This window comes from Sciurus carolinensis, chromosome 7, assembly GCF_902686445.1.
Source record: "Sciurus carolinensis chromosome 7, mSciCar1.2, whole genome shotgun sequence".
Lineage (NCBI taxonomy): Eukaryota > Metazoa > Chordata > Mammalia > Rodentia > Sciuridae > Sciurus > Sciurus carolinensis.
This window is the reverse complement of record NC_062219.1, coordinates 47,111,261-47,124,110: the sequence shown is the minus strand read 5'-3', so window position 1 is coordinate 47,124,110 and position 12,850 is coordinate 47,111,261. Positions and strand designations below refer to the sequence as shown.

Here is a 12,850-nt window from a genome sequence, read left to right as displayed (position 1 = left end):
TACATAATTCTTGTCATTTTGAATTAGAAAATCATTGCAATTTCATTTTTCACTTTATCAAATGTCGGTCGCACTACCGCTAAGCGTGAGAAAGAGAAATTGTCAGGGACAAGTTTAAATTACAAAATACAATAAGTGAAAATAGATGTACCCTTTCCTCCAAGCTCAGGGCCACACCTCAGAGGACAGTGAGATCCAGAAGTGAGAGTCCCTGTGCATCTGCGGACAGAGAAATGTGTGATGCGATGGGATCTGCCCTCAAATCACTGAAGTCCTCACAGACCCCTAGGATTATTCCCGGAGTAAATAAACCTGAGCCATGCTGTGCAAAGACTGGGCGGAACTCTGGGTTACTCTTTTGCCCTCTGCTAGGCCTGCACAGTGAAGGCTACTTGGCAGGGTGCCTCATTTAGGTCTCCTGAAAGTAAGGGTGGGGGCTGTTGAGGCTGATCTTCCCAGAGAGGAGTTAAACTTTCTGGGATCTTTCTGGAAGTTTGGGGTGTGAAACACGTCCCAGGGTCAGCGCAAAATGAGAGAAAGGGAAGAAGAAGGGGGAAGAGGGGTGGGGAATGGGACTCCACAGTTCAGGGCGTGACGGGCTCAGGTGAGGAAGTGAGCTCTAGGTGTAGCATCTGCCGGGACCGCAGGCAGGTGGAGAAAGGCGGGTCTCCACCCGCCTCGGCCCTGGGGCTGTCTGAGCCGTACCAGTTCACCGCGTCCCCTTTCCAACGTCCAGAGACTGGGGAAGCTTGCGGCCTCCTCCCCCACCCCGGTGGCCCGGGTCCCCAGCCCCGCCCCGCCCCGCCCAGCCCGGGGCTCGGGGCTCAGCTGGGGAGCTGACCGAGCGACCGGTGCCGAGGTGTCGACGGCCAGGAGCATGGCCAAGGTCCGGGAGCTGGAGGACGCCTTTCTGCAAGTTCATCCTTCGCCCCAACTCTCCCCCGAGACCCAGGAGGAGTGCTGTGTGCAGCTCCTGGACAAGGACTTGCTCGTCTATCCCGAAGAAAGAGCATACCTGGCGACCGAAGCGCAGCCTAGGAGCGCACTGGGGAGCCTGGAGAAAGGGGAAGACCCGGAGCTGCTCGGGGGAGTTAAACCAGGTAAGTGCTCTGCTTCCTCTTGGATTGCGATTGGGATGAGAATGCATTTTGAGGACATCCAATAATAAAAATAAACACACCTCAAAATACATACACTTAGAATGTTCTGTCTAAATCATATTTCCCCAGGAAAAATGTCCACTAGAGATTGTTAATTCTAAGGGATTTTTGCATAGCTCTTCTTCCCTTCTCATAGGCACTCCATTCGATGCAAAGGTACATTTAGAGGAAACTTAACTGATTGTATATCTCCCCCCCCCCCCAATCATTCCTTAAACTTGCTATCAGAAATGTATTTAAGCAATGGTAACTTTTCTTCTGAAGAAGAGGATGCAGATAACCACGACAGCGAAACCAAAGCAACCAATCAACACATCTCTCAGAAGAAAACCATCACGCAGATTATGAAGGATAAAAAGAAGCAGACTCAGCTCACGCTGCAATGGTAAGACTGGCCCAAGGAGTATACTTATGCACCTGTTGAAGTTGCTTGTCACAATTTGTTTCTGAAACTTTTTGGGCAAATTTAAAAGACCAAATAGAAATTTATCCTTTTTTTTTTTTTTTCACTGACCATTTGGCATGGAGACATATTCTAGTACTGATGAAAATTCAGCTGCTAGATATCATTGACTAAAATGTTAATTTCTTCAAATATAAGCAATATTGAAGGTTTCTTATCATGCAATAAATTCAGTCCTTATATATTTGTTATTTGGCAGTTTTTAAATTTATAATACAGCTTAAAACTTAGAAGGATTTTAATATTGCCCAAATCCATAGGAGGGCAAATTACAAAAAGTGTATTGGCCCTGAGGTAGATGAAATGTGTTTGAAGTAGAAGACTTTGAAAAATCAGGTAAGATATTACTATAAACTTAAACAAATGTTCAACTATTTTTATAGCACCTGTCATATGTGATTTATTATAGTGAAAATTCACAAATTGGATTTCATGCAAAATCTTTTAAAAGTAAGAGTTTATCAGTAGGCTTTCTACATATAGAGAACATTTTGTAATATTTTCCTAAAAGGAAGAGATTTTAAAGTAAAAATAAAATATTATACTTATCTGCATTGTATTAAAAAATAGTATAAATTATCTACCAAATTCCAAACAATAAAACATACAAATAAAAGATTAGTTATTGACTGATTAGTTATATAACCTGTCTATATAAATCTAAATCTTAGGAAAACACATTAGAAAAAATAGAATCTAAAAATACTAGTAATTTGTATTTTTATTTATTTACATATTAAATTATAATTTGTATATGCTAAATTTTTGTGATTATTTGTTTGTACCCTTTTAAACATTTGAAATATAAACCAAATATTCCTCTAAAGTTATATTGTAACTATTGACATTGAGGTCATGATTAACAGTTAAGGATACACTAGAGCTGCAAATAATTGGAATATTTAAGACACAGTTATTTTCACTGGGATGATTGGGGCAAAAGTGTTTTGATTTCAGATATGTTATGGAGGTGTTTTGATGATCACTCATTTTCTCAGTTCAAATTGAGTGATTGAAAACAAACTTAAATTTACCCCAAATTACTAATGTCTAGGATTACTCAGTATTTTGAAGACAAAATCATGCTTACAACAATATCAAAACAGATGGGAAGTGGTCATAATCTATATGTCATTAGATATAATTTCAAATAAGTAAATAGTTCTCATAACAATTTGCATATTTTTGAAACTATAAAGCATGGTCCTTTTAATTGAATTTTCAACTTTTCTAAAATGTGAAGTGTTATACTTTTTTAATAAAACTGAGTTACTGATATTTTGAGAATTTTCATTTAAGGTTATAGATTATCTTGCAAGTATTCAAAATTAGAACCAAAAATCAGAGACAAACCTGACTGATTAACTCCAATTTTCACTTTCAATTAGATATCTGATTTTATATGTGCAAATTAATTTGTTTTGAAGCACTTCATCTTGGTTTTGGAGTTTTTGAACCCTCTTCTTCTTCTTTACCTTCTTCTTCTTAGAAAAATGGGTTTCTGATACGTTATCTGCTCAGGGAACACCTCCTTGAATTTTTGTTTTGCATGTATTGGGATGTGCTAAATATTTAAATTACAATTATTTAAATTTTTAAGTACGTTAAATCAGAAGGCTTGAAGGATTTCATCCCCAATATTAATCTGAATGCATACTCAACATTTCATTGTTATTGTGTTGTAAATAATTATGAATTTGCTATGTATAAAATTGGCATAAGTAAATTTAACCCTAACTTACCTACTGAAGTGTTAGGAAAACTTGGAATAGAATCTCAGAGTTCTGATTTCTAGATTGCTGTTCAGGTAGTTATAACACAAATATATTTATATTGCATTTATATATTTATTTCGTATTTATATAAATATGCAGTTAATTGCAAGTTGAATGGAATTACAAGTAAATTTTCAAAGTGTATATAGTTGTATTTATACTAAGATTTGAAGTTATGTAGGCTATATCTATGGAAAGTTACATTATATTCCAAATATACTGGGTCTTTTAGATAATCATAGTACTAATCACATTTAAAAGGTATAAGGATGGAATAGATCAGTATCATTTCTGACTTAAGGAAATTGAATTTACCCTTTTGAATTTTGCAAAAAAATGCACCACTATCCTTCCCTGTCTGTTCAGGATTCAGTAGCTTGTGAATGAAAGTAAGGGAGTAGAAGCATTTGCCAACCTAAAGTCTGGCAGTCCTCTCATGCTGAGAATGTTCTTTTAAAAACCTGTCATCTTCAATTTTGCCACTCATATTTGTATATCAAAGAGTAAATCATGATGAACAGAGAGGGGATTTGTATAGAAGTAAGACCTAATATTTGCAATGTGGACTAGGTAGGAGTGATTATACATTAGCCATGATATTTTAATTGCACTAGCAGATGTTCACTGGGGTTCTTGCTCTTCTAATATTAATCTTTGTGATCTGATTTGTAAAAAAAATTTTGCATTAAAGCAACACAAATTTACTATTTCACAGTTTCTGTGTATTACGAGTCTGGGATGAGTTATCTTGATACTCAGTTCCTGGTCTCATCAGGCTGAAATCAAAAATCACATGCTGAAATCTCATGTGAGACTCTGGGTTTTCTTCAAATCTCACTGGTTTTGAGAAAATTTATTCCTTGCAACTGTTGAACTGAGATCTTCAAATCTTAGTGTTACCTATCATTTCCTGGGTGGTGACCCTCTTCAAAATATAGCCATACGCTTCTTCAGAATCTTAACGAGTTTGCTACTACTTTGGAATCTTTCTGTCTTCTGTCTCTGATCTCTAGACCTAATTTTTTTTTTTTTCTACTATAGACCTTCTTACCTTCTTTATAGAGCTCACTATATTAGGTCAGGTTCACACAGAGTAATCTCTTAAAATTTTTACTTATACATAGTATTTGTACATATTCATGAGGTGTAATATGATGATTTGATTTGTGTGTACATTTGGTAGTGATAACTCAGGATAATTAACATATCTGTCACTTAATCATGTATCATTTCTTTATGATGAATACATTCAAATTCCTCTCTTGTAACTATTCTGAGATATATAGAGCATTTTTGTTAATTATATTCACCCTGATCTAATTTTTAATAATATCTGAAATAAAGGAAATCTACTCATTAATCCATTTGTATAGTCTGTTTTCAAAATAAGCATTAAATCATGGAGAAAAGACAAAGGAAAGGAGTCATAAAGAAAAGGTAGACTGATTCTTGTTCTTTTTCCTTAGGCTTGAAGAAAATTACATTGTGTGTGAAGGAGTTTGCTTACCAAGGTGCATCCTGTATGCACACTATTTAGATTTCTGCAGGAAAGAGAAATTAGAGCCAGCCTGCGCTGCCACCTTTGGAAAGGTAAATGGCACAAGTTGATTATACTACCTTACAACTAAAGTCATGCTAGACAGGCAGTATGGAAACCAATTTATCTGAAGAAGTTCCTTTAGAAAACATTAAGACATTCACTTTACAGTCATAAGTGAAATCTCTTAAGGACTGTGTTTGGAACTGCTATATGTTAATACCTTGATTTTGAGTATTAGAACCCTGGCTGTCAGAAGATCTTATGTAAACTTAGAGCAAGCTCCATTTAACAGTAACATTTCCCTTCAAAGAGGTATGCACTAAAGAGTATGACTTATATGGAGAAGCAAAATTAAGTGGAGATATTGATACAATTAGCAGTTGTCCTTATTATTTAGGTTGTCCAAGCATGAGTTTTTAATAGATTTTTATTTAAGACCTAAATAGTTTTTCTAACTCTCGATTTCACTTGAAGTATGTTTATGTCCCAAACTTGGAGATTTTATGATGGGTTTGGTTAAATTTCTCTGATTTAAAGGCATTCTTTTTTGCCTACTCTGTATGGTTTCAGTAGGAATCTGTGGAACTGACATTATATTTATATCATTATACTTGATATCATTTTGAGAATCAGGAAACAATCTTTGGGAAAAGTCTTGTTTTTTGAGATCCTTGTCATGATCTGTTTTCTGAGAACTAGGTTATCACAGAAAAACTGTAAGAGCTTTGGGTCTCAGACATTGTACATCGAATACAAACCGAAATCCAAATTCTATCCTGTAGAGGGACTCATTGTCCAGAAAATAATGAATGCTCTGGTCTAGCTCCTTAGTTTTTTTAAAAAAAAATTATTTATTTACTTTGAAAATTCGTCTGTTTATGGAGGAAGTATGATATGGCACATGGTAATCAAGTGGCCTAAGTTCTAGCCAATATGGTGACTAACTTGTGACACTTTCTAAAAGCATGTAATCTTTCAAATATAGTTCTCTCAGTCTATAAAATGGGGAGGTTAGATAAGACCACTTCCAGTATCCATGTTAGCATTACCATTTTGTGATTCTGCCTTATAGCAATAATTCTTAACTTGGGGCCATGGAACACTTTGAGAATCTGATAAAAATTACATACATAATTAACACATAACAAAGAAATTAACACATAACAAAGTTTGCCATGGAGCCCTTTGAAGTTTATAGATTTCTTAAGATCCAGGTGTCTTTTCAGTGTTGGGCTGGACATTTAATTATGGGTAATTCTCTAGATGGAATTATTATAAAGAAACCCAAACCATCCTACTCTGTGCTCAAAGAAAGTAATAATTACTTTGGTAGTAAGTTCAAGTACAACCAGGTACTGGGAGGATCTGCCTTGGCAATTGACACAAGGGCAATAGAATACTCCAACAAAAAGAAAAATACTACTCCCTTCCTCTGCTGATGTATTGATGTGTATCAAGATGTATATTACTTTTTCCAGAGTATTAATTTGCAGGTCCCTTGGGGTTCAGCATTTACTTTTTTGAATTAATTGGTTATGAGTGGCTTGCATTAGAACCCCACACTTTTTAAAAACTAAAGTACTTTTCTACCCTTTTAGACAATTCGCCAGAAATTTCCCCTCCTAACAACACGGCGGCTTGGAACAAGAGGCCATTCAAAGTAAGATACATAGGTGAACTATAGATTCTTCCCTTGTACATGAAGATGTAAAATAAATATTGTCTTTATCAGTGATAGAACCGGGTATTTACTTCTTAAGAAGCAGACTTTGACCAACTCTAACATAAAAAGTAGATTTTAGAATAATATTTAGAAACATTGATAATAAAAAATTGGAATGTATTATTATTTCTCCTGAAAAAAGTTAAATGAATCATTTTCATAATTTTGATGCCATTACTGAAGGCACCAGAGTCACAAAAGAGGAATGTGTAAAACTAAGCATGGTAACTAAGCAGAATCCACACACTCCCAGAGATACAAGGTCAAAACCAAGGAGCGAAGGGCTATCAGTAGAGAGGACATGCCTTAGCATAGGTAATGCTCTTCCTCCAATTTTCTTTCCAGACCATAATTTCTTGATATCACCTTCTTTCTCCTTCAAGGCAAATGACAAGTAAAAATGACCTCTTTGGTCATCTCTTAGTGTAAATACAAATGTAAAGTGTCAACTATTCTCCCTCTTTGTATTTTTCCTTTTCCTTTCTTTTGTGGCTTTCTGTGTAAGACCCTAATTGCAGGTTCTTATTCTTCAGTTATTTCCTCTGTCCATTGTGTTTTCCATTTCTCCTTTCCTTGTGTCTGTAAGCATATACAAATATTTTTACACTGGAAAAAAAATCATCTCAGACCTGCTATATCTTCTGCCATTGCTCTATTATTTTCCTTTCTTTATTGTTTCTTGAAATAATATTTCTCACCTCACTTGTCCTGCTTCTGTTCTAGTCCATTTTACCAGAACAAAAATACAATGGCTCATTTTCACTCTTACTCATCTTCCTTGACTCTTGCCTCGCATTTGTCCCTGTTGCTAATGCCCTCTTAAATAAATCCAGAAACTTCCCCTCTTTCCTGTCTTTCACAGTACCCAGAGCCCCTTATATCACTTATTTTCTAGCTTGTCCACTATCTCCTGTCATAACACCTAGTCCAGTGCTGACCAGTAGAAGTATGAGACCGCATACCAAATTTAATATCGCTGGAAGCCAAAATAAAAAGGAACATATGAAATTTAACTTCAATAAAATTTTATTTAACCCAACATATTGAGAATGTTATCATTTTATCATGTAATCCATATAAAATTACTAAGGAGATATTATATACTTTTTTTGCTGAGTTTTTGAAACCTGCTATATATTTTACACTAATAGCACACCTCAGTTCAGACCTGGCTGCATTACAAGTGCTTAGGATCCTCAAGAGTCTAGTGGCTCCCTTATTGGCTAACTTAGCTCTAATTATTTGCCAAGAAATAGGTCCTACTTTTTGAATTCTCTTGAATTTGTCTCTCCTCAGTCCCACTTTGATAACTATGACTCTGTCTTTCTAGTTCATTCAATATAATTTCTCCAAACTGACTTTCTAAAGTTCAGATTCAATCATATCTTCCATACTTAGAAAATTCCGCTTTTCATAATTTCTATTGAGGACAAATTTTTCTTCCCTTGATATTCAAGTCTATTCAATTCTAACCCATTTTCCTGTCTTTGTCATTTACTTCTTGCTTTTTAGCATGTAGCCTCTGTTCTCATTCAATTCTTACCCCAGTACCTTTGCTTCACCCCAACTGTCATTCTTTTGTTCCCTCTGAATGCCCTTTCTCCTATATGTATGTTGAAATCCTACCCATTCAATGAATGCCTCATGAACTCTCTTTTTTGAATGTTTTCTTAATCTATTGATTTATTGTAGGTTCTTTGCACCCTCATTGCAGTTTTTCTGGTATCTATTTTATTGTGACATTAACTTATGCTCTAAGCAGATATTAAGTAATTCAAGGACCAGGACTTTGTCTTATTCACTTTTAAATTCTTTCCGTTGCCTGATAATGATAGATTATCAATGAATGCTTATGTAATTTATTTCAACTAATGTTAACAGTATTGTGGCCTGGGCAGGAAAAATGAAATCACAGATTAAAAAATAAAATTGGTCCTTTCCTTCTAACCAAGTCAGTGTTATTTCACAACTGACTCAGTTTATTGTGATTTTTACTGAATTTGATTTCTTCCAAATTAAATAGAGTAGAAATCAGAGAATGTTTGAACCAGAAAGATAGGGGAAAAGAGGTAAAGCAATGCAGAGAAACCCTCTGGACAGGATCTGCAAGGGGTGAGCAGACTGGCTGCACAGAAAGTAAATTAATCCTGGAAGGAGACTTTAAGATTAGGGATGAATCATTAACCCTGTCCATTGTGACATGGTCAGACTCTAGTACTTAGGTTGATAGAGCAACATTTGGTGACTTCTGGCAATTTATTTGATATCTAATAGTCATAGATGTGCCCAAGGGCAAAGCATCAACAATTTGAATTATTTTCTGCCTTACTGATATACCATTTGCTTTTTATGACAAGACTATTACATTTTTTGGTATTTTTATATCATGAAAAATTTTTTTTCTTTTATAAAGTAAGTGTATTGAAAGAAATAACAAGATGTAATTTGTGCGTCTTGAAAATGGTAAATATTTTGATGTAATTATTCTTAGCCAGCTGATTTTTTCTTTTCCTTTTTTTATTTCAAGAAATGTCCTTAGATTTTTATTTTGAAAGACAGTATATCGAAAAGTAGCCTAGACTAGTGTTTAGGAACATTGGTTGGAAGTTAGACAGATCTAACTGTGAATCCCATATATCCTTCTGTGGTTGTGTGACACCAGATCAATGAAGTGGGTATAGAATATCTCAATTTTTGAGAGAATTAAGTGAGAAAAGTATAGAAATGAATGGAGGAATAAATATGCTTTCAACTTCACTATCCTTAAAAGTAGACATTAGTAACTGAGTGCATTCACAAATTGGCAATACAATTAAAAGTTATTATTTATTGAATAGTACACTCATACACACACATGTACTCATTATCTCTTTTCCAATTATGATACAATGTAGGATTTGCTTTGTTTTACAAATGAGGAAAGATTATTGTCCCGCCCAAGGCCATAATAATACTTACTATCCAATAACAACATTGGTATTTATACCAATGTTTATCTAACTTTAAATTTTATGTTTTGTTAACTAGTAAAAGTAAGAAACCTAACCTTTTTCTCATATCAGTCATTTCAACAGAACAATTATTAATTGAAATTTTGAAGTACATTTTATTGTTCTTTTTACTGATCAGTTCTCAAAATTTCTTAATAGATTGGATTCTTCCTCATAAAGCTAATAGCACCTTATTAAACCTCAATCATGAATTTTATTTAGAGGTATTAATGGTTTATATAAAAGTAAATTTGTAGCACCTATGAAAAGTGAAATTTCACTTTTTCCTTTTAAATTTTGTTCTAAATATTTTTTCTGCTAGTATGTTATCTTCACCATCATCATTTCTAATGGCTGTTTAATATTTTATAAATTTACACTTTATGAAAAACATTTTTAGGGGCTGGAGAGATAGCTCAGTTGGTAGAGTGCTTGCCTTGTAAGCACAAGGCCCTGGGTTCGATCCCCAGCACCCAAAAAAGAAAAACATTTTTATGTCCATAGAACTGTGAACAAGTGAATGAAACAGTATAAATGAAGTACATATATCTTGGAGAATCAGGAAATTATAATTTCTCCCAATTTTATAAAAACATTAACATGCTCTTATTAAATTTATAATATCAAATTATAGTACTTATAAATTATTATGTAACATTATTTATATTTTAAATTGTTGTATTTTAATTTATTATTAATTTACTTTAACTGCTGTATTGAATATTAAAATATAGTAATATTATACAACTTCTGATGATTAATTAGAAAGTAAGTTTTTAATTTTTGTTAAATTTTCATAAAATAGCTAGAGTGTGTCCAATCATTTCATTTGGAATTGTCAAATTTTATTTTAGATCATAATTGACTTAAAAGACTTTTCTGTATTCTGAGCATAAGGCAATCTCACTGTTTTTGAATCTGAGCTTAGATGTCTTTGGGTTGATGGACCAAAGACACTCTGCAGATTTCTCCTGTGGTCCAAGAATGAAATCCAAAGTTTGGGAAACACTGATGTGTATGACTAAGAGATGGTTAGTAGAGTTCATTCTGTGTCTACTTTATAGTCCTGTCTTTCTAAGCTCTGAAATAACTGGCTCTTACAGTGACCCATTCTCTCAGCTCTCACCTTGGTACAGGTTCTGTTATTTCTTCCCTTCATTGAAAAGTAAAAGATGAGAAAAGTTTAAATAAAATGAACCAAACTTTTGTTCAATTGAAAGGAAAAGATAAAATATTTAAAACAAGCGAATCCATTAACATAAATAAAACACAATGGACAGAATCACTATGTAGGCCCAAATATTATTCACTATCAAAATCAGATGTAAATAAAAATGAAATAATTCTGTTTCCAGTGGTAAGTCTAATGTTCCATGTGGGAAACCACTGCTTTAAATGATTATAGAAAAAAAGATTAACACATGGGGTCAGAATGCCTCACTCCAGATCACCACACAAGTGTGCTTTTGGGACAAACCTGTCAATTCCTAGGTGGCATTAACCACTCAACTCTCCATCCATTCCTTTACTCTTACCATACCTTCCCTGCCAAGAAAACCAGCAGCCCCAATGGCAGATTGTGCATTTAACACCAATAGAAACTGACTTCACTCTCTTGTTTTTTCTTTTCTTCCTTTTGATTTCCACCAGTGCCAAAAGTATACACCTGGTTTTAGTCTCCGTAATATTTTTCAATTTAGATTTTAAATAAATAATAATGAAAAAATTCTATAGGTTTAATAGAATAATGAAGAGTAATTCTTGCAAATTTAATCCATTCATATTTGTATTGATGTACAAAGCATGGTTCTAAAGAGTTTTTGAGATGCAAAGATATGGAAGATAGATACCAGCTGTCAAAGAATTCTCATTATTAATATTAATTATTTAATAAGCCTTGTACTGAGAGTTGAATTCTACCTAGGCACTAGAAGTACAATGGTGAGTAAAAAGAGCTTGTATCCTTCCCCGCCTTACTCAGAATAGATTAACACAGCAAGGGAGAACATAATTGAGCCCACAAATAGATTTCATGCACATGGTAGACTGTTTGATTTGAAGTTACATTTTAATTTATTATAGACATTGATCAACTGAATCTTGGTTTTTAGACATGATGGACAGAAGCCATTATCTTATTTATTAGTAGTGATTTAGTGGGTTAATAAAACTGATATGGCAGCTGCTCTTATCATAACAAGTTATTGCAAGTCCCTGAACAGCTTAATCCCATCATTTCCTTATCAGTTATCATTTGTGTAGTGTAAACTAACATCAGGGCTACTAGCTCAGTGGGGAACATATGTTTCAGGAATTCTGTATAAGGACTGAAAAAGAAAAGAAGAAATATAGCTTCAGACTGAAATTGGTTAGATGAAAAAGTATTAGACACATGGTAAATATTTTAGTTGTAAAAAAAACAGCAATAATTGAATTTGTTCTATTAAAAATCTCATATTTTATACCATGTTCACTTTAAAATCTGGGCACAGAATTAATTAATTATTTTTCTTTATTCATAAATTATAAATGAAATCTACCTCTTGATGTAAGGCATAAGACCAGGGACAGTTGATGGTCATGAGTGAACATAAATTTATTAGACAATTAGAAAAGCCACGTTGATGATGAAAACTGTTTCTTGGAGAAATTAGCCAATCATACTCAGAATTATGAAGCATTTATCATGTATCTTTTATAATATGTATAATAACCATGTAGAGAGAAATAATTATGAAGTGCTTGAAATAATAATCAGAATAATCTACAAGACTTATGCCAGATAGTGGTATACCAATTAAAACAACTAGTTGTCCCACAGTGAAGCAAACCTCACTTTTTATTTGACATGCACAGTATATGTTCTTGTTACATTAAAATATTTCTGGAAAATATTACCTAGCAGGATTTGTTTTAGGGAAATCTACTAACAACAAAATAGTGCTATAAAATTTTGCAAGGGGGATGAGAAATCCATGTGTACTCCTCATGAACTCACTCTTCCCAGTTTTATGAGGTTTATCTTTAGCTGCTAGGAAGACGAAGCAGTTCATTTCTTATCTCTTCTCTGTCCTGAAAGACACTAAATCATCCCTCAGATGACAACATGTACCTAGTTAGACTAAAAGACAGATTAAGTGAGAGAGATTATTGGCTCAAGAAGAAACTGGCTATGAAATGTGATAGAGTATTATAATCA

The 12,850-nt window shown here is 34.0% G+C and overlaps 1 protein-coding gene across 1 annotated transcript in view; it reads left to right on the top strand.

Annotated features, from left to right (window-relative positions):
• Window positions 1-877: 877 nt before the first annotated feature.
• The window catches only part of Rfx6 (regulatory factor X6), a 50,600-nt gene continuing 38,627 nt past the window's right edge, over window positions 878-12,850 (top strand). The window contains exons 1-4 of the mRNA XM_047559503.1: window positions 878-1,100; window positions 1,389-1,545; window positions 4,865-4,988; window positions 6,537-6,598. Of these exons, the coding sequence (XP_047415459.1) occupies window positions 878-1,100; window positions 1,389-1,545; window positions 4,865-4,988; window positions 6,537-6,598 (566 nt within the window). The remainder of the gene's footprint in view (window positions 1,101-1,388; window positions 1,546-4,864; window positions 4,989-6,536; window positions 6,599-12,850) is intronic.